The 19,562-nt window shown below is 43.6% G+C and overlaps 1 protein-coding gene across 1 annotated transcript in view; it reads right to left on the bottom strand.

Annotated features, from left to right (window-relative positions):
- The window catches only part of Faxc (failed axon connections homolog, metaxin like GST domain containing), a 58,917-nt gene extending 39,420 nt beyond the window's left edge, over nucleotides 1–19,497 (bottom strand). The window contains exons 1-3 of the mRNA XM_055603335.1: nucleotides 19,202–19,497; nucleotides 14,198–14,333; nucleotides 5,380–5,576 (exon numbers count right to left, since the gene is read on the bottom strand). Coding sequence (XP_055459310.1) covers nucleotides 5,380–5,576; nucleotides 14,198–14,333; nucleotides 19,202–19,467 — 599 coding nt within the window. The 5' untranslated portion in view covers nucleotides 19,468–19,497. The remainder of the gene's footprint in view (nucleotides 1–5,379; nucleotides 5,577–14,197; nucleotides 14,334–19,201) is intronic.
- Nucleotides 19,498–19,562: the final 65 nt, after the last annotated feature.

Genomic DNA, 19,562 nt, shown 5'->3' with positions numbered 1-19,562 from the left:
GCCCAGACTGCTATTCAGTTACAGGAGCCCAAATAGACTGGGACGCTCCCCTGAACACCTTTCTTGGCTGCAAACATGGATAGACACTGCCGTCTCCACCCGGACATCCTAATCGTCCTCACTGTCAGCTTCTTTGCCTGTCACCCCAGTTGTCACTTGGCTCTATCTCGCTGCCACTTCCCCTGGGGTCCTTGCCTTCATCTCGCCAGGAGGTGCTTGCCAGGTGCTTACTGTCTTCACTCAACTCCTCCGGCCTGAGAGGCACTGAAGGGTGAGGGCGTGCTCTGAACTCTAGTTGTTATTGATGGAATGAAAAACAGCTTTGCACGGAGCCAATGCTGACTATGTGACGTTTCTAAGGAATATGATGTACTTAGGAAAACGGAGAGAAGGACTCAGGAAGGAGGATGAAGCAGCTGCCCCTCCTCTCATCAGGAGCTCCTGGCTCCTTTATCTTCACTGGAAAGAAGCCCAGTGCACAAGGAGTCATGAATTATTAACTGGAGTCAGCAGGAAAGGCCAATTGAGAAAGGAGACTGGGTAAGCAAAGTAATTTATCATGTGAAAATCTGTTTCAGAAAGTTAAGATACTTCTTTTTCCTTATCACAACTAAGGTGTCTAATCTCTCCTACAAAAATGGGGTCAAAGATTTAAAGGTTTAAAACTTGCACAAACACTTCTAAAGGAAACCTAGAAAACAGGCAAAAGGCCAAGCCTCGCTGCCCATGCCTGTAATCCACGCAACTGGGAAGCTGCAGCATAAGGATTGTCAGTTTACATAACTCACTAGACCATATAACATGATCCTGTCTCAAGTGGACCAAAAATTCAGGGGGGAGAGAGGGAGGAAAGAAATGGGGGAAAAAACTGTTGATCCCTGTTTAGTTTCCATCCAGTTTGGTTTGGTTTTAGTACTGAATCAAACCCTGTAGGGAAACGTTAATTCAGAACATGCCTGCTCTGGCAAGAGAGCACATCAAAGACCTTCTAGATCTGTGTGATCCAGCTGGATCTCTCTGTCCAGGAGATGGAGGCAAGCAGATATAAGCTCAAGGCCAGCCTGGTATAGAACAAATCTCAGGTAAAGAAAGCTTAGATCCAGGCGTGGTGGCTCAGGCCTCTAATCCCAAACAGTGAAGGTCAAGCTAGTTTGTAGAAGGAAGCACCCATGTTCAAAAGTGATGTCTAATTGAGGGGCAGAAAAGTGATGAATCAGAATTAGATTTGACTGAATAGGATAGGCCCAACTCTCAGGAGAAGAAAAAGGAAAGGGAAGCTACGAAAGGGGCAATGCAGAAAGAAAGAAAGGAGACAGTATTAGAGAGACAGGTTGCAGAGAGAGAGCGTTAGACACAGGTAAAGACAGAATGAGCCAGAGAATGAGAAGGAGCCAGAAGATTAAAGATTGCTGGAGTTAGTTTGAGGACAAGCAGAGCAATTCAGAGGCCAAGAGAAAAGCCAGATTGAATGAGTTAGCTGGGAGAGGAGTGTGAGCCAAAACAGCTGAGTTGAACCAGCCAGCCCAGAGCTCAGAAAGAACAAGAAAGGGTGAGCTTATTAGACAATAAGTCTCAGAGGCTGAAAACATCCTAGGCCTAGGCTAGATTGCATGGAGGCTGGAAGCTCCCAGGACTAGGCCTAGGTTGGCAGACGGAGACAATAAGCCTCCTAGACAACAGCTGAAACAGGTGAATAAAAGTTCCTTTTTACAAAACCCAATACCTTGTGCCTGCTAAGCGGGCACTCAAACTCTGAGCTATAACCCCCAGTCCCTGATCCCCGATGTTTTGATAAAAATACTTTTCACCATAACCTAACATGAAGTCAGGCCCAAGGCATAAATGAACAATAATATACAGACAGTTACAAACTGTCTCAGAGTGTGGCCTCCCAAGTCATAAGAATGCCTTTCACTGCCAGGCATAGTAGCACACCTTTTAATCCCAGCTCAAAGGCAGAGGCCAGTGGATCTCTCTGAGTTCCGAGCTACCAAGATTACAGAGTAAGACCCTATCTCAATTAAAAAAAAACCACCTTCTCTCTACATGGAGCTATGCCCTTGCTGTCTTTCACTTACATCCCATCTTAAAGGGGTAGCAACTTACGATATAATTCTTCAATTATCATCAACTTTCACCAACCTTCCAAACAGGAGCCCTCTCTGCAGCTAAAACTGGGTAGAAAGGGATGAAAGTGGAATGAATCTGTGGCATTGTAATCAGCCATCATGTTCAGGCTTTCACACATCATCTTGTAAGCCATCTAATAAAAGTCCCCCATCTCCCTCGGATAGTAAAATTACGTCAAAAGCCAAGCCCAGGCTAGAGATGGGCTTTAGTGCTGGGGTGCTTGTGCATTACCAGCATGCACAAGGCCCTTGGGGTCAAGTACCAGCACCAAAAAAAAAAAAAAAACAAAAACAAAAACTGAAGTTTAAAATGTATAATTTATGAGCAACCTAGAAGCAGATTTGTGTGGAAAATGTTGAGTGTTGCACTTACTCTATAGTTTTAGAGGACTCTTAAGGTTTTCACTGGTGGCCATAAGGGGGCAGTATGTATCACCGAAGAAGCAACAAGGTTATAAAAATCAATTTCATTCTAGTAATTTGATTCCCTGTCTGAGAAATCCTCTTGCACCAGTTTCCAAGTATTGACTCTAACTTAAGCACTCAGTATAAAACAAAGGAGATAAGAAAGAAAAGCATTATTCATCTTCAATAATAGCTTTTATAATGCAAGTGGGATATAATTATATAGATTTCAAATGCAAGAAAAACCACTTTGTAGCTTAGTGTGCTTATTTGAATAGACCTAAAGCAGAGCTTCAAAAGGATGCCATGTTACATAACAATGCCAGCTTTCCATCACCTTTGCCTTGCAGAAAATTGTACCCAACCATTTTTAAAGTTTCAGGCCAAAATAAAGTATACCTAAAAAAAAAAAAAAAAAAAAAAAAAAAAAACCCTCAGATTATCAGATAGCTGAGTTAGACCCTGGGGGTTTACTGCCTCTCCCCTCCCTCCTCCGTAAGTTCAGTCACAACCTAAGAGCTCAAAGCTTGTTAACATGAAGAGAATCTCATAGAAAACTACCACACGGTGAGGTTAGCTCCCATGCAGGGTCCAGCTTCCATTCTGCTCTCTGGGCTTGGAGGAGCAGAAGACAGGGGAAGGGACCAAGGAAAAAGTCCAGAGACTCAGTGCCTTAGACATCTCCCTGGGAGGGAGGGTGCACCGCTCTCTGCTGGGTGTGGGGGAACCTCTGCCCGAGGGGGGAGATGACACAGGGCAGCGCTTGGTTTTCCTTTTGCTATTAGAGAGAAAGACGTACCTCAGAACGCCTCCCACTTCTTCCTAATGGAAGGTGAATTAGAGAAGCAACGCTAACCATAAAGGAGGCCACGCACCGTCCAAGTACAGGAAGCCACTGGACATTTAGGATCTTCCTCCTGCCCCTCTCACCCACACCCACACCCTACCCTACCTCCCATATGAGCTGAGGGCTAGGGAAGAGAAGGCAGCAAAGTGTTGCCTGTGAGCGTCTACAGGGGTAAAGTTACATAAATGCAGTTCTCAGAGCAAAAACCCTTCCCTGCGAGAACTGAGTATTTTGTTGAATCCAAACATCTTAACCAGAATATATATATATTTTTTTCTTTCTGAGCTGCTACAGAAATCTAAGAGTTGTAGCCAAAAGATCAGTAAAAACCCAAGTTCTGCATCTTTCTAGAAAACTGATCGTGGTGGCTCTCCACGTTAGTATGTCAGGCAGCCCATCTCAAGTGAGGCACGGTAGAATGCTATCAAAAGACGGCTGGGGGCAGTGGCCCGGGCAGGCACCTCGCTTCCCTCTGCCACTGCAGAGCTGAGCCCTGGCAAATGGATGAGGTGGGGTCCTTTCCGCAGCCTTTCCCAGAAGCCAGGTGAGTCAGACAGTCACCCATCTTAGGGCCCACTCTGACAAAGCGGAGACCTGGCATCTTCGTCAGGATTTCATGAGAAGGACCCAGGTCCCTGGCAACGCCGGGCCTTCGCTCGCCCACACTGCCCTGTGTTCTCCCACAAGGCACTTCCTTGGGCAGCCCTCCTTCATCTCTGGAGTGAGATGGGGAGAGGATACGGGATGCTGTTCAGCCCCAGAATAAACAGAGTAAAACAATCAAACACAGGAAGAGAAAAATAGAGGGTCATGTAAAATCCTGGAGTTGGAAATGCCCAGGAAGAGGACAAATGGATGAAGCTGTGAGCCAGTCAGTGCCACGAGGGGATGGCCTCAGTGGGAGGTGGCCTCGGTGGGCGTAACTGGCTAGAAGAAGTCCATGGATCTACACCTGACCATGCCAATAAAGGGACACAGGTTTCTAACTAAGTATTTGGGACAAAGTTAAGTCTGCAAATATTTGGAAGAAACTTCCTGTCATCTTCAGGAGTATAGAGAATGGGATAGAAGTGCCAGAAAACAGCCGAAGAGGGAAAGCCCACGAGAGCAACAAGTGTGCAAAGCAAGACTAACCAGATGTGGCTAACTCTAATGGTGCTGCGGTGCTGCGGCAGCGTGGGACCGTCAAGGCAAAACAGAACAACTGGTCAACCCAACTGCGTGCTGCTTCAAACTTGGGCTATGCACTAGGAAGGCAGCACTCAGGGCAGAGTCCTAGCTAAGGAAAGAGGACATAACCTCACAAATGCATTGCTTTCTCCACTGAGGGATCCTGCCCCTACGTAGCCCTCCATGCCTTCCTCTCTGTCTGATGCAGGTTTCAAAAAATGTTTTCTCAGTGTAATTCTGGTTGTCCTAAGACTGGCTCTGCAGACCATGCTGGCCCCAAACTCAGGGATCCCCCTGCCTCTGACCCCAAGCACTGGGGCTGGGATTAAAGGTGTGAGCCACCACTGCCCAGCATCTGATGCACTGTCATTCAGCAGTTTGTACTGATGAGCCCACAAACTAAAGTAACCGCCTCACTAAAATCCAGCAAATTGCAGCACACAGGCTGTGAAGATTTTTTTTCCGTATGGTTGGGAAAAGATCAAAGGAAGATTATGCTATTATAAATGAAATCCCAGTGTCAGTGTTCGTGATAGCTTTACTGAAATGCAGTCTGCTTGTAAGCTGCCAAGCTTATCGGTACAGTTGAGTGATTGTGGCTGTAGTGGAGAAATACTTGTGAAGTCCTGTTCTAGATACTTAGACACAAAGGACAGAACTTTTGTTTTTGGTTTCTTCTTCTCCTTCTTCTTTTTTTTTTTTTAATAAAGCCTTTAAGAACTGTGAGTAAAACTTATCAGAAAACTTCTGAGAAGGTGAGTGAGGGTCAGAAAGCTGAAGGAGAACTTGGGTGGGCTGGGAGAGGGTGGGCACACCACAGGAACTCACCAGTAGAAGTGCTCTTCCACCATCTTGGTCACGGCTCTTGAGACGGCTCTTTCATGAGGGCCAAGGTTTTTGTTTAAGTTCACTCCAAGTTTTTCTTCCAGAAAGTCGATTATGAATTCTGTGCCAGACACTTTTTCATTATTATATTCAATCCAAGGCATTTTCCCTTGAGCAGAGAGTTTTCCACCAAAATAGTTCTAAATGGAATATTTTAGAGGAAAGAGAAGTAATGTATACATAAATTTTACTGATTAACAGAAACCAACATCCCAACCATGAGTGCTTGTGCCCATACCATTCACTCAAATGAATTCAGCACTTTAACTCTTTAAGATGACTACTCTAGGGTAGGGAGGGGGCCTTTTACTGAACATTAAACTATTTGTTTCCATAGGGTCTATCTTGGATTCAAATTCTATCTGGACCAGGGGAGGAAACAGACTCTGAGGCAAGGAGGGGGAGAGGAAAGGGGTGGTTTTGAAATGGACAGGTCTAGCTACAATGTGTAATTTACTCACAAATAGGAAAAAAAAAAAAAGGAAAAGCAAACCACAAAGAAGCTTGTACCAACTTAGGACCTGAAGAACTCACTTGAGATCCAATATATTGCGTCTGAATAATGCTTATCGTCCCCACACTGCAAACAAGAGGTATCCCCTAAGTTATCATACTGAGGCTTGAAAAGAATACACAACAGGTTCAACCACAGTGTCTCCTAAAGGCTATTCAGCAGGTTCCTGGGTTTCAGTCCAGACCTTAATTTATAGTCCTAGGTGTGGTACCCAGAATCTGTTCAGACAAGCTAGGTTTTGATCTATAAGCATGTTAGACACTGACAGTGACTCAGAAGATCTTGGTCCAGAAAGGAGGTGGACAGACAAGTCACACAATTTTCAGTTAAAATTACAGTGACATTTATTCTCCAGTGTGTAAAAAGTAAAGACCTGGACCACATGAATGGTGGGATTCTGGAGCCTCCCATGTCTTCAATCCCTTTTCTCAATATATATAGACATTTAAACCTCAAAGTTGATTGTTAAAACTGTGTCCACTGTCTTGCAGACTATACAGCCTAAATTAATCTGATCATCACAAACTCTTCCTTATACCTCATACAAATAGATATGCAGATACTGTTGGATAAAGGCAAATGTTGGCCCCTCTGAGAAAACTGGTACTCACAAACATGGTGCCTTACGTTAAACATACACCCTCTTCTCCCTTTTTAAAAATGTACTTATTATTGTATGTGTGTATTTGTCTGTAATGTCTGTATGTCTGTATTGCATGCAAGCTGGCACCATTAGAAGTCAAAAGAGGACATTTGATCCCCTGGAACTAGAATTACAGGAAGTTGTGAGCCATCACAGGGGTGCTGGGAACTGAACCAGGATCCTCTGAAAGAGCGGCCTTCTCTTAACTAAAGAGCCATCTCTCCAGCCCCTACAACTTTCTTCTAATCAAGCCATTTCACCCCTAAGTATTTACCCAAGAGTCAAAAAGCATGCAGCCATGCAAAGACATATCAGGAGAGATCTGGGCTGGAGAGATGGCTCTGTGGTTAAGATCATGCACTGCTCTTCCAGAGGACCTGAGTTTGGATCTCACTGACCCTATCATGTTGTTCTGTGCACATACATATAAACAGAAAATAAAATAAGTATTTTAAAAGTTCATAAAAGTGTTTCAATTCTCAGAAACAAGAGAAAGGTTATTCAGAGGTAAATTAATAAACAAGCCTACAAATATGCAATGGGTTCTCACTCCAGGAAAAACAGGAGAATGGACCCTTAACACAACATGGAGAAACTGAAAAGTACTTCGGTGAGTAGAAATAGGCAGGTTAAAAGGGACTCCACAGGGCTGAAGCCTATCTCAGTCAGTAAATGGCTCGCTTTGTAAGCACGGGAACCTGAACTCAAGGCTCAGTGTCCACGTTAAAAGCCAGGCGTGGAACAGGCACCTGTCATCTCAGCACTGGGGGCATGGTGCCAGGCAGAACACTGGGGCTTACTGGCCAGCCAGCCGAGCCAAAATGAAAGCTCTGTGGTCCTTTGAGAGGCTATGTGTTTAAATGCTTGATCCCCAGTCAGGAGACTGATTTGAGAAAGATTAGAAGGCGTGGCCTTGTTGGAGGAAAGTGTCACTGGGGGTGGGCTCTGAGGTTTCCAAAGGCTGCTAGGCCCAGTCTCTCCTCCCCTTACCCTCTCGGCCGGCCGGCTGCCTAGGCATTGGCATATAAGTCAGCTACTGTTTCAATACCATGTTTTCCTGCTTCCTGCCATGATGATCAAAGACACTACTCCTAATTAAATGCTCTCTATTTATAAGAGTTGCCTTTGTCAACAGTGTCTCTTCACAGCAGAAGAGTAACTAAGACAAGCTCCCAGACTAGTAAGTGATGTGTCTCAAACATTAAGATAGAGACCAATAAGACAGGGAGAAAAATACCCAGATCAATGCATAGTTCCCACATGCCACACACAAACAAGCACACACATCCTGGACATGGGGGTGCACCCCTTAACCCCAACACTGAAGAGGCAGAAGCAGACAGATCTCTGTGAGTTTGAGTCCAGCCTTGGCTACAATAGTGAGTTCAAGGCTAGCACAGATACAAAAGAAGTACACTGTAAATTCTTTCTTTCTTTCTTTCTTTCTTTCTTTCTTTCTTTCTTTCTTTCTTTCTTTCTTTCTTCTTTCTTTCTTTCTTTTTTCTTTTTCTCTCACTCTCTCTTTCTTCTTCTTTCTTTCTTTCTTTTTTTTTTTTAAGAAAACTCCAGGAAATGTAAACTAATCTCCAGTGATAGAAGGTACATCCATGACTGTTAACGACAATAAAGAAGGGTAGGAAACAAAATCTAAGAATGTCAAAGAAGCACGTGAAAATTTTAGAAGAAAATGGATCCATTTTTGTGTTTTGTTTTGAAACAGTCTTATATAATCCAGGCTAGCCTTGAATTCACCACGTAGTTAAGGCTAGCCTTGAACTCTTGATCGTCCTGCTTACAGCCCTAAGTACTAAGATTACAGGTAAGCACTACCACATCTGGCTGATAACTTTCAATGTGACCATTGTTTCATAGGTACTTACCTGGTTTAAAAAAAAGTTATCAAAATTTACATCGGAAACTTATGCAACTTGCTGCATGTCAATTTTAGCTACATAAAGTTGTGGGGGGTTTATTTTGTGTGAGAAGTCAGTTATTAGATAGAATTTGGAATGTATCAAGCCTGAGCGACTTTAAATGTTTCTCTAGACTAGAGATTAGCGAAGTCTTCCTATAGAAAGTCAGGTAGTAAATACAGCAGGCCCTAAGTCTCTACCAGCAGCTCCGCCTTGCAGTAGAAGGGAAAGAGCAGGCATGGGCCACGACAAGGGAATGAGCTTGGCTGTTCCCTACAAAAAGTCAGGACACTGAGATCTGAACTTCATGTATGACAAGCTTTTTAGAACGCTTTTCCCTCAACTATTTAAAAATGTACAAATGTTTCTTCTTCCACAGGCCTGATGTGGCAACCCTGCCACATCAGGAGACTAGGAGCTACCCACCCTCTCTGCTACAGAATCCCAAACTGAAACGAAGGCGGCATTCGGACCAAGCCCTACATAAGGATACACCTTTTCGCAAAGGTGTATTAAAACAGAAAACCCCAGAAGAGCACAGCCAACTCACCCTATTAATCCTGAAACTTCAAATTTTTCAGAAGTAAAATAATACTGCGGGGAGAGGTGGTGTTGGGGGAGTGCAACTGGGACTAAGACTCAGATGTTGGAGCGGACCAGGATGTCATCTGGACATGACAGGACCACTGCACTCACAAATGACCCCAGCTGTGGCTGCCTGAGCAGGCCCTGTACAAGATAAGCCAGTCAATGACAGCACGGTTGGGGGAGGGGCTCACGTGAGGAGCTATGATGGGATGGCTGCTAGGAGACGGAGACGAGCTTTCTTTCCTGTTAGCATGTGTTCCTTGGGAAGTTTACACGCTCCAGCGAGCGACCCAACGCCCATGGGTAAATGCAGCCCCACAAATTGGATTCAGTGGGTTATTTAAAAAAAATTAAAAAAAAAAAAAAGACATAGGATTGAAGAGCGTGGAAAGGTATACATAAAAGAAGAAGTTAGATGAAAGCGCGTGGGAGGGGGGGACATGATCTAAATACATTGTGTGCATGTCTGAAATTCTCCAGGAATTAATGAAAAAAAGAACTTTATTAAAAAACCATTCACGTGTGGTCAGGAGGGGTAGCACACGCCTGTAATCCCAGTCCTCAGGGAGGCTAAGGCAGATCTTCATGAGTTTGAGCCCAGCCTAGTCTACAAATCGAGTTCTAAAACAGCCAAGGCTACACAGAAAAACACTCTTGAAAAACCACACACACACACACACACACACACACACACACACACACACGAATACAAAGAACAACATTTAGATACTGCTGGTGTAAATTAGTGCACCTAATATACAGAATGAAGGTTTCTCAAAAGAGCTGCCATCTGAGCCAGCTGCATCACCTCCGGAGAGACAGCCGGAGGGATCCAAATCAGCAGTTGTGTGTTTTGTGTAGTGCAGTACGATTCTAAAGAGACAAGTCAAGAAACCAGTCTAAGTGTCTGACAACAGGTGACTGATTAAAAAATATACTTTATTATGTACACAGTGGAGTTTTACTTAGCCATAAAGAAAAAAAGAAATTATATCAGTGAAAAATGGATTGAACTGGAAATCACTCTAGTAAGTGAAACACCAGTCTCAGAAAAACCAAATTCACCTTTTTTTCATATGCGAAAACCTAGACTTAAATTTGTACAAATGCTTGCATCTGTGTGTGCCTTGAAAGCAGGGAAGAAATCTGAGCCACAGTGTTGGGGGAAGAGGGAGTAATGGAGCCATGTGACTTGAATACTGGAGGGGACTATTTGGGGTGAAGAATTGGGCCAGCAAGAGAGTGGGAAGCAGTGGAGGACAGGGTCAAATTAGACAAAGTATAATGACGCATACGTAAGGAAACGTTATGCTCACAACCAAAAAGGCCACTAACTAAAACAACAAAGCCCAAAGCAGATCCTTCTGTTTCCAAACCATGCATCCTTATGGGGCCAGATTTTCCGAGACTTCAGACATCAAACAAAATAAAATACTGTATTTTGAATGTAAAAGCTGATATGAGAATACAGCATTTACCCAATAAGCTGGAAATAAAACAGACTTATAAAATGCAAAAAAGTTACTTTTTTCAGTAAATGTTTCTATTTCTTTTAATTTTTTTTATTGTTCTAAGAAATGTTATTTATGTGAATGTATATTGGGCTTGCTATCTGTCTCTAAGGGTTTAAAAGGTACAATTATGTTTCCTAGAGGAAAGAAAATGCTATAATCAAATCTATTGCTTTTTATGTTAACTTTAAAAATTAGTGAAAAGACAAATGGCACATTAGAACTCAAAAAAAGTTTAAACAGAACCAGAGGGGCTGGTGGATGGCTCAGCAACTGAAGGGGCCTGCCACCGAGCCTGACAGCTTCAGTTCTAACCCGGACTGTCCTTTCATCCACATGTGTGTGTCACGGTACGCAGATGCTCTATTCCCATGAGTGCGCACACATGGTACATAAATGAATGAAAAACCACAAGGGACATATATATAAAGAGCAACAATGTAGTAAAATAACCAAGGACCATGCATGAACTGGACATAGGCCCCTATGAAGATGTAGCAGATGGGCAGCTTAGGCTTCAAGTGGGTCCTCTAGTAAGTGGGGACTGCATGGGACACGGACTTCTTGCTAGCCTTTTGATCATTTTGCCTTGGTGGGGCTGTCTTGAGAGGCCACAGGGGAAGAAGCCACACATTCAGTCCTGATGTAACTTGATGAGCTAGGGTGGGTGGGAAAGGGAGTCCGCCTTTGCTGAGGAAAAAGGGAGAGAAGGTGGAACTGAGAGAGGAGGGACTACAAAGATGTAAAGTGAATAAAATAAATAAACGAGAAAAAAGATAATAAAATTTTAAAAAGATAAAATTAATTCTAAAAAATTCAGAGGGAGAAAAAAAAGGATGAGTTTACTGTCAATTCCTCAGTAGCTACCAGTGCTCTGGAGGCAAAGGCAGGGGGCCACGTTCAAGGGCTGAGTAGCTACTCAGTACAAACAGACTTCACAGCCAGCCTAGTCTACACAGCAAGTCCCAGGCCAGATGGACTATAAAGTAAAACTGTCTCCAAAACCGCTACCAATAACACAATTCTCAGTAACAATATCAGTGGAAAAAAGACATCGGAGTAATAGTTTTAAAACACTAAAAGAAACAAATTTTAAAAAGAAATTTACCAAATGTGAAGGTTGGGGAATGGGGAACTATTTCAGAAATGCCAAGCCACTGAAGACTTACCAGGAAAATATTCATCAGCAAATTACCCCACGTGACTGGAAAGATGGCTCAGAGGTTAAGAGCACTGGCTGATCTTCCAGAAGACCTGGGTTCAATTCCCAGCATCCCCATGACAGTTCACAACTGTGCTGCACCACCCTCATACAGACATACACGCAGGCAAAACACCAACGCACACAAAATTAACAATAAATAAATTCATAAAGAAAAATAATGACTCAAAACTAGGTGTTCTGGAGCTCACCTTTAATCTCTACACTCAAAAGGCACAGAGGCAGACAGATCTCTGAGTTTTCAAGGCCAGCCTGGTCTATACAGCAAGTTCTGGGCCTGTATAGTATGGCCCTGTCTCAAGAAAGAAAGGAAGGGAGGGAGGGAAGGAGGGGCGGGGAAATTACTTGAATTAAAAACAAAAACAAACAAAAAAAAAAAAAACTGTGTAGAAATGTGGAAAATACAACTAGTCAAATAAAGGTAAATGGATTAGTCAAAGGGTAATGGATTAAGATACTTTTTATATAAATTTACCAAATAAGAAACTGTAAGAATGTTATTTCCAGGATGCAAAGCTACTAAGATATCAGATCCAATACAAGTAATGCACTACCTAAGAGGAGCAAATGTATAAAAAACATAAACAGGATGAAGAAAGATATCCCAAGCAACCTCACTACATGTCAAGTTCAATTTTAAAAAATCACAAGGGACAATGATTGGCACTGTACTTTGAAAATAAAACATTTCAAATGTGATCTGTAGTATATGTACCTAACAATACAACCTCAAATGAATGAATGGTATTAAAGTGATAATACAATAGAACAGCAAAAAGAGACCAATCAACGAAGATTTGGATGCTTACCCCTTTCAGAAACTAACATAGGCAAAACATTTTAAAAGAGCAAAAATGCAGCTCTAAATAACCCATTAAAAATCTTTAAACAAGTAAGCATGTAAATAGTCCCATAACGATAAGATTTAATTAGTTATTTTCCACTACCTTAAAAATAAATAAGTAGCTGGTGGTGGCACACGCCTTTGAGCCCAATACTCCAGAGGCAGATGCAGGATCTCTGTGAGTTCAAGGCCAGCTTAGTCTACAGATCAAATTTCAGGACAGCCATGGCTTCACAGAGAAACCCTGCCTTAAACAAAAACAAGCAAACAAAACCCACACACTTGGATAAAGTCCTAGTAGACTGAAGGAACTGATATCACAGAGACCATTTTCTCTGACCATAATCTCAAAAACAATCTTATATATTTGAGGTTATTTTATTAGGTACATATATTACAGAAGATCACATTTAAAACACAACAGCTAGAACTTGTTTAAAAGGAGAAAATTTTAAGCTACATAGAGTAATGACAACAACAAAACAACAAACAAACAAGCATGTTAGGCAGCTTTAGGATTACTGAGAGAAAAATAGATATCGTCAAATACATTCTTTTGTTTATTCTTTTTGTGGAATAGTGTTTATTTCTAATTTTAAATTGGGGAAAATATGCCCACATTCTAAACTTCAGTAATTTAGTTTTAATTAAGATGTTGTCATGTTCCCTTTCCTCACGGGGTGGAAATACTGCAAGCGACTTACTACATTTGTGTGTGTATGTATGCATACAGGTATGTGTGCCTCTTTTTCCTTGATTTTCTTCTTATAAATAGTTTTATTTGTTTATTTGTCAGTCTTTTGCCTGCATGTATATCTGTGTGCCGCAAGCTTGCCTTGGTGTCTGAAGTCAGAAGAGGACATGGGATTTCCTGTAACAGGAGTTAGTTACACATGCTCATGAACCATCAGGTAGGTGCTAGGAACCAAAAACAGGATCCTCTGCATGAATCCCAAATGCTCTTAGCCATTGAGCCATCTCTCCAGCATCCTTTGGTTGCTTCTTTAATGCCGAAATGAAAAGGTACTCCCTGGAAAGCCACTTGAGCAAACCATGGAAACTTAAAATATATTCAAAGGCCAGAGCTATTGTTAGGTGGTGGAGCCCTTGTCTGACAGACAAGAGGTGCTGGCTTCAACCCATGGTGCTGTCGACCAATTTTTTTCAACTATCCACCTGATGCCAACTGTGCCCTCTGACCCCACATTCATGGAGGAAAAAATGAGAAACAAAAACCTGAAAGAAAAGTTCCACCAGGCAGTAAGGAGCAGTTCTCACCAGCAGCCCTGTAAGTTTATCCAAACCGCCAGCCAAAGAACCCATTAAAATAAACATGATGAGTCCTTCGTTAAAACAGATTAAAAAAAAATCAACAGACCCTGGAATGGAGTACCTCTCTTACTAAGGACTGGGTGCTGTTACCTTTACACCCCACCTACTCTAACAACCACTCCTGTAGCATTAACTACTCCCCTCGCTATGTGATAGTGATGTCATGAGAATAAAACATATTTTCAAACAAGTACCTGATAGGGTAGGTCAGCCATTCTTAAGTAAGTTTCCATTTTCAAACAGAAAGGAGACAAGCTGGGAACACCATTGTTAGGTCTTGCAAATTGATGTAAAATAATAGCATCTTTGGAGTCAAGCTCTTGCTGTTTCCTGTTGAAACCAAAACAGAAATAAAAATAGCCTGCACGTTAGTTTTCAGCTTGGTTGGTTCACAAGAAGACCCTGTAGGGTTGTAGTCCTCCATGAACAAGCATGGGGCTGTGACAGGCCTTACCTCATCCAGGGTTTGGAGACGAGAAGCACAGGGACACACAGGAGTTCCTACAGACTCTGAAATGAGTGCAACCCAGTGGCCTGGGAAGAAACTACCTTGCTTCCGTTACCTGCGGCCTCCATAGGCGAGAGGGGCATTTTGTGCTTCCTACGTGTTCCATCTGACTCTGTGCATTTCATGGCTATTATTTTATTAATCTTCAAAACAACCTTATGAAGTAGCTACACTACATGTATATTTTGTGGATACAAATACTAGAAGCTACTTCAGGCTTTTAAACCAGCTCTCTTGTGATACCAAAGGATCACAAGTTCGTGGCCTGCCTGGGCCACAGAGAATCCTGGGTACGAGAAAGGCACACTGCTGCTACACTGCAGAACCTGGACTTTGCCCACACGCCTGCATGAGACAGCACTGAAACGGCTCGGTCCCAATAGGAAGGGGAGATCACTGAATGAGTGTGCTGTGCCATGGCCCACATCTCCAGAGAATCTAATACTGAACATTCTGGTTCTTTTTTCTATATTGATAATCACAAGAATGAAGTAAAGTGGTGTCCATAAATATTTAGTAAGCTATCAAGCACTGAAAGTCTAGAGGAATTCATTCTCACAACAAACTATGGTCTTGTTCACCACAGTTTCACCCTCCCTGGCTTACACACCCCTCAGAGACCTAGTACAGTTTGCATCTTTTCATCCGCCTAGCATTCCCAACCAGACAAGCTCCACTCCAAGCCTTGGCCTCTCTAAGCCTCTGCTTCTTTCTCCAAACCTCGGTTTAGTTCTGTACCTACTTCTGGCCAAGCAGGACCTGTCTCCATCACCACATGGTGCTCCCTAGCTTCAGCATCTCCCCTTGGCACAACAAGAGCTCAGTCAGTTTAGAGAACCCAGAATGACTCATTCTGAAACTACAAGCCAAAAGAGTTAAAACATTTACCATAAAACAAAGAGTTCCCTTCATATGAAATGTGTGGGAGGTCAGATATTAAAACCCAGGTATGTCTGTAGACAATACAAACTCTACACTTCACAACTGACTTTGCGCAAAAAAATAATTCACATCACAAAGTGGTGTGTTCATATAAATTAGAGAGGCAAAAGTTTAAGAAGTGAAAGGAGATAAAAATCTCCTGCCCTACTGGCCAGAAGAATCAAACGGAAAGGCTAATTTAGGCCTCATCACAGTCAGAATGGAAGCTACTCATGTGCCAACCTGTGCCAGTGACTTTACAGACATGGCCCATATTAACTTCCTTAATTCTGATACTGGCGCTCTACAGCGGCCCTTGCTGGAGTTCAGGCTTGGGACATTGTACTAATATTTTATAGCAGACAGGAAGCTTTAAAGTCAGAAGTAACTTGCACAAGAAATACCAACTTAAGACCAAGTCTGTCAGGACAAGCTGGGCAGCAGAAGTGCTGAGGCTACTCAGAAGGCAAGAAAACTGCAAGTTCAAGGTCTGCCTAGGCAGCTAGATCATGTCAAAAAAAAAAAAAAAAAAAAAAAAAAAAAAGCCAAAAGGGGAGTGAAGTGAAGATATAGCTCTTTGGTAGGGCATTTGGCTTCCATGGATGAAGTACTGGGATCAATTCCTAGTACAAATGAAAAAAAAAAAAAAATATATATATATATATATGCAGGTATTCTATATATATATGTATACATATATATTAATATATATATTAAAATAACTTCAGATCCCAAGAGTCCAAGAAAAGAAAATTGGCAATACCTCAGGTAGTTTTAACACAGCCAATTTGACTCAAATAGCTAGTAACGGTTAATCTTTATGGATGCCCATAGGACAAACGCTGTCCTAAGTAGTTTACATATGCTATTGTATTAAATCAACTGGCTAAGGAAGGCTACTATTATCATTTCCATCGAAGGTGCATGGTTTGCTAAAGGCTGAATCAAAGCTGAAGCCAGAAAATTTGGCTCCATAGGCCTCCTTCTACACATCTCCCCAGTTTAGGATCACAGGATCTGATGAGTTCCTTCCTGTGCAACTTATTGCGTTAAAAAAACAAAACAAAGCAAAACAAAAAACAAACAAATAAACAAAAAAAAAACCACCCTTAGAGTGGACTTGAATAAGAGAACAGCTGCAGAGGCCAGCTGGCTCACCTAACAGGACACTAACTAGCTCCTGTCCCTGCTGTACAGACACCAGCGATGGTCATGCCTCTGATGCCTCTGTGACAGGCAATGAAGCCAGTCAGGGAGATCGAATGGGAACCCTTCCGATGGAGAGCACAAGTGCAAATGAAGTCACTGCTTAATCATTCTGTTTACAAGCAAATTTCCAGATGCATAAATTTAATATAGATGCCAAGCCATCACCACACTGGGGAAAACCAAGGACTGAGTCAATGATTATTTAAAAATATAACAGTAGAAAAAAATACAAATACCCCAACTAATATTCCAGATAAGTACCCACGCTTCACCCTAAAAATACCTGCATTGGTTATTGTTATTAATTAGACTTCTTGAGTAACCTGATAACTTTCTTTTCCCATGAGACAAAAGCAGAGATTAAGGTTAATCTGGCCAGCAGAAATTCCAGGCAGGGTCGGCAGAGTTGACAGTTGCCAAAGAACTCAGACAGTGGGACCATTTTATGCTATATTTCCCTCCCACTCATTTCAGAATTTGATTTAGGTTTTTGTTTGTTTATTTTGTTTCTGCTAAACTATACAGACAGCAGAAGCTCAGATCTCACAGCAAGTAGAAGTTTCCCTCTCTTGTACCCTCTGAACCCTGTCTTCCCCATATCTCAAGAAGCTGGCAGAAAGTTACATCTTCCCAGGAAATGCCCCCGTTCTCCTCATTTCTCTTCCTTTCTCCCCCAACAAAACACCTCAAAGCGAGCGTTTTCTCACAAGCCCTCAGTTTCCACATTGGAACCTCAGTATTTTACTCCTGCATGATCTTCAGCAGATTACTTAACCTGTTCTACTAAGTAGTGGTAATTGTTCAAGATACGTGCAATCACACACATGGAGGGCCCCTAAGTTCCCAGAAATCTTCTTTTCAGTTTCCATTACAACAGGGTTTGCAGATTCATTTGTCAAGAAACAGAAGTAAACAAACATGGGTCTTAAAACACCTTGATCCAAGTAAGTACCCAGGGCTGGGGCTTGTGGCCACTACAAGGGGGAAGGAGCTAGCCTGGGCAGAGGACTGAAGAGTGCACGGGGTCCAGAGCTTCCGGGGCGTGGTGAGTTCGCCAGGCCCTGTTTCGCAAGGTCGCATTTTGGGTTGGCCATCTGAAGCCTTCCCTCTCCACAAGCTAGGGAAAGGCTGGGGAGGCGCATGCAGCAGGAACAGTCTTTACAGGCTGAAGCACAGCAGAGAAACAACAGGCTACTGTCTGACATGCTGCTCAGGGGTGGGAGTTCTCCACAAGGCCTGAAATCTGACCCGAAACAGAGTTCTCAGGCTGGCACAAATGGGGAGTCATCTTGGAGATGTTTCACTTTAAAAACTTTTGTATTTGGCTCAACTAGATTCAAGACACTGAGCTAAATGAGATGTAGCAAACTTAAAATAAACTTCTCAGTCTCCCATTGTGGCTAATAATATGAAAGCCAACACATTTTCTCAGACCTAATTGATTTCTTACCCTCTCAGAACCAACAAATAGTGTGAATTCAATAGTGCTATCACAGTGTCCTCCCGGGGTTCCTGCAAGCCCATTAGAGGTCACCAGCCACTTTATAACCTCTAGAACCATGCCCATCCTTCATCTACCCCTAGAAAATGTGGCGTGAACGCATCCTTGCCCCTTCAGAAAATACTGGCCGGAACGGAAATTCTAAGCTACTGAAAACTGCTCTGCCTCCAATCATCTCCAGTGACTGGGGCCCCAAATGCAGGGAAATTTTAACCATTTACTGACATATTCGTCAGCCAACGACTGTCTCGGTACCGTGTGATATCACCTACAGAGCGAAGGAGCTGAGGGACTAGCAGTACCAGCAGCAGGAGCTGCGTTTATCGTCAAGCCAGCCCCGTACACACTCTGCGGCAGGCGGCCATGAAATTTGTTTACGCCCTGGGAGACTCCCTGTTGGGTCAGGTACCCATGTGCTAGCGCTGGCCTCAGATCTACCGCTCACACAAGCACGGCATTGAGACCCAGAGGCGCTCAGTTCCCTACCAGATAAGCAGGTAAGCAGGGTAAGGCTGCATCAACACTGAACAGGGCTACACTTAGCCAGGCATCTTTGACAGTGACTGGAGGTTCCGAGCTTCTGCAGCTGCAGCCGCCTAAAGAACAGTAAGGGAGAACTAACCTTTTAAGTAAAGATGAGGTTAGCAGTCAATATCCCAGCATTATTACCCATAAACCAACTGGGCGTTTATAAACGTGTACCTTAGTATTTCTACAGGGCTTCGTTCTATTGTTGCAAATGCTTTGGTTGGTTCCTGTGGGCTTTAGCAGACTGTTTTAATCCACAGCACCAGTGACTCACAGCACTTTGCTTTTAGCATCGAAATGATGGAAGGCAAATGCTTTCCCCTCCCAATTTAAATCTCCCATCAACTCTAAATGGCCCTTCACGAGTGGCCAGGGGACCATGAGTCGCCTTAGGGGGGAGAAGATCAGAGAGGTCTCCTGGACCTTTGGGCTGCGGGACCGAGGGGCTGGCCCCGACCCCCCTTGGCGCCAGCCCGCTCGCGCTAGGTGCCCCTGTGGGCGCCCGCGCGCGGGGCCCTCTCTCCGGCTCACCTAATGACCAAGAGTTCGTGGAGCAGATACGCAGCCGCGGCCAGCAAAGCTCCCCCGGTCAAATACAGGGTTTTCTTCCACCAGGGATCCGAGCCCAGCCCTGCCATGATCCCACCGTAATCCTGCAAAGGGAAAGCGATGATGTCCCCATAAAAGGAGAAGGGCTCCTCGGACCCGGCCCACCAGCCGAAGAAGGAGACGCTCTGGTTCCAGCTCAGGTCCACCACGCACGGCCTGGACGAGGCAAAGCCAACCCCCCAGTGCATGCTGCGCGGCTGGCTCGGGGCGCCCCTCCCAGGGCCCGCGCCGCCCGCATGGGAAGGGGCCGGCGCCCGGGCGGGCTCAGCGGCGCGCGGGGGGC

This window comes from Psammomys obesus, unplaced genomic scaffold (genome assembly GCF_907164565.1).
Source record: "Psammomys obesus unplaced genomic scaffold, mPsaObe1.curated_primary_1811, whole genome shotgun sequence".
Lineage (NCBI taxonomy): Eukaryota > Metazoa > Chordata > Mammalia > Rodentia > Muridae > Psammomys > Psammomys obesus.
This window is presented reverse-complemented; position numbering and strand designations above follow the sequence as displayed.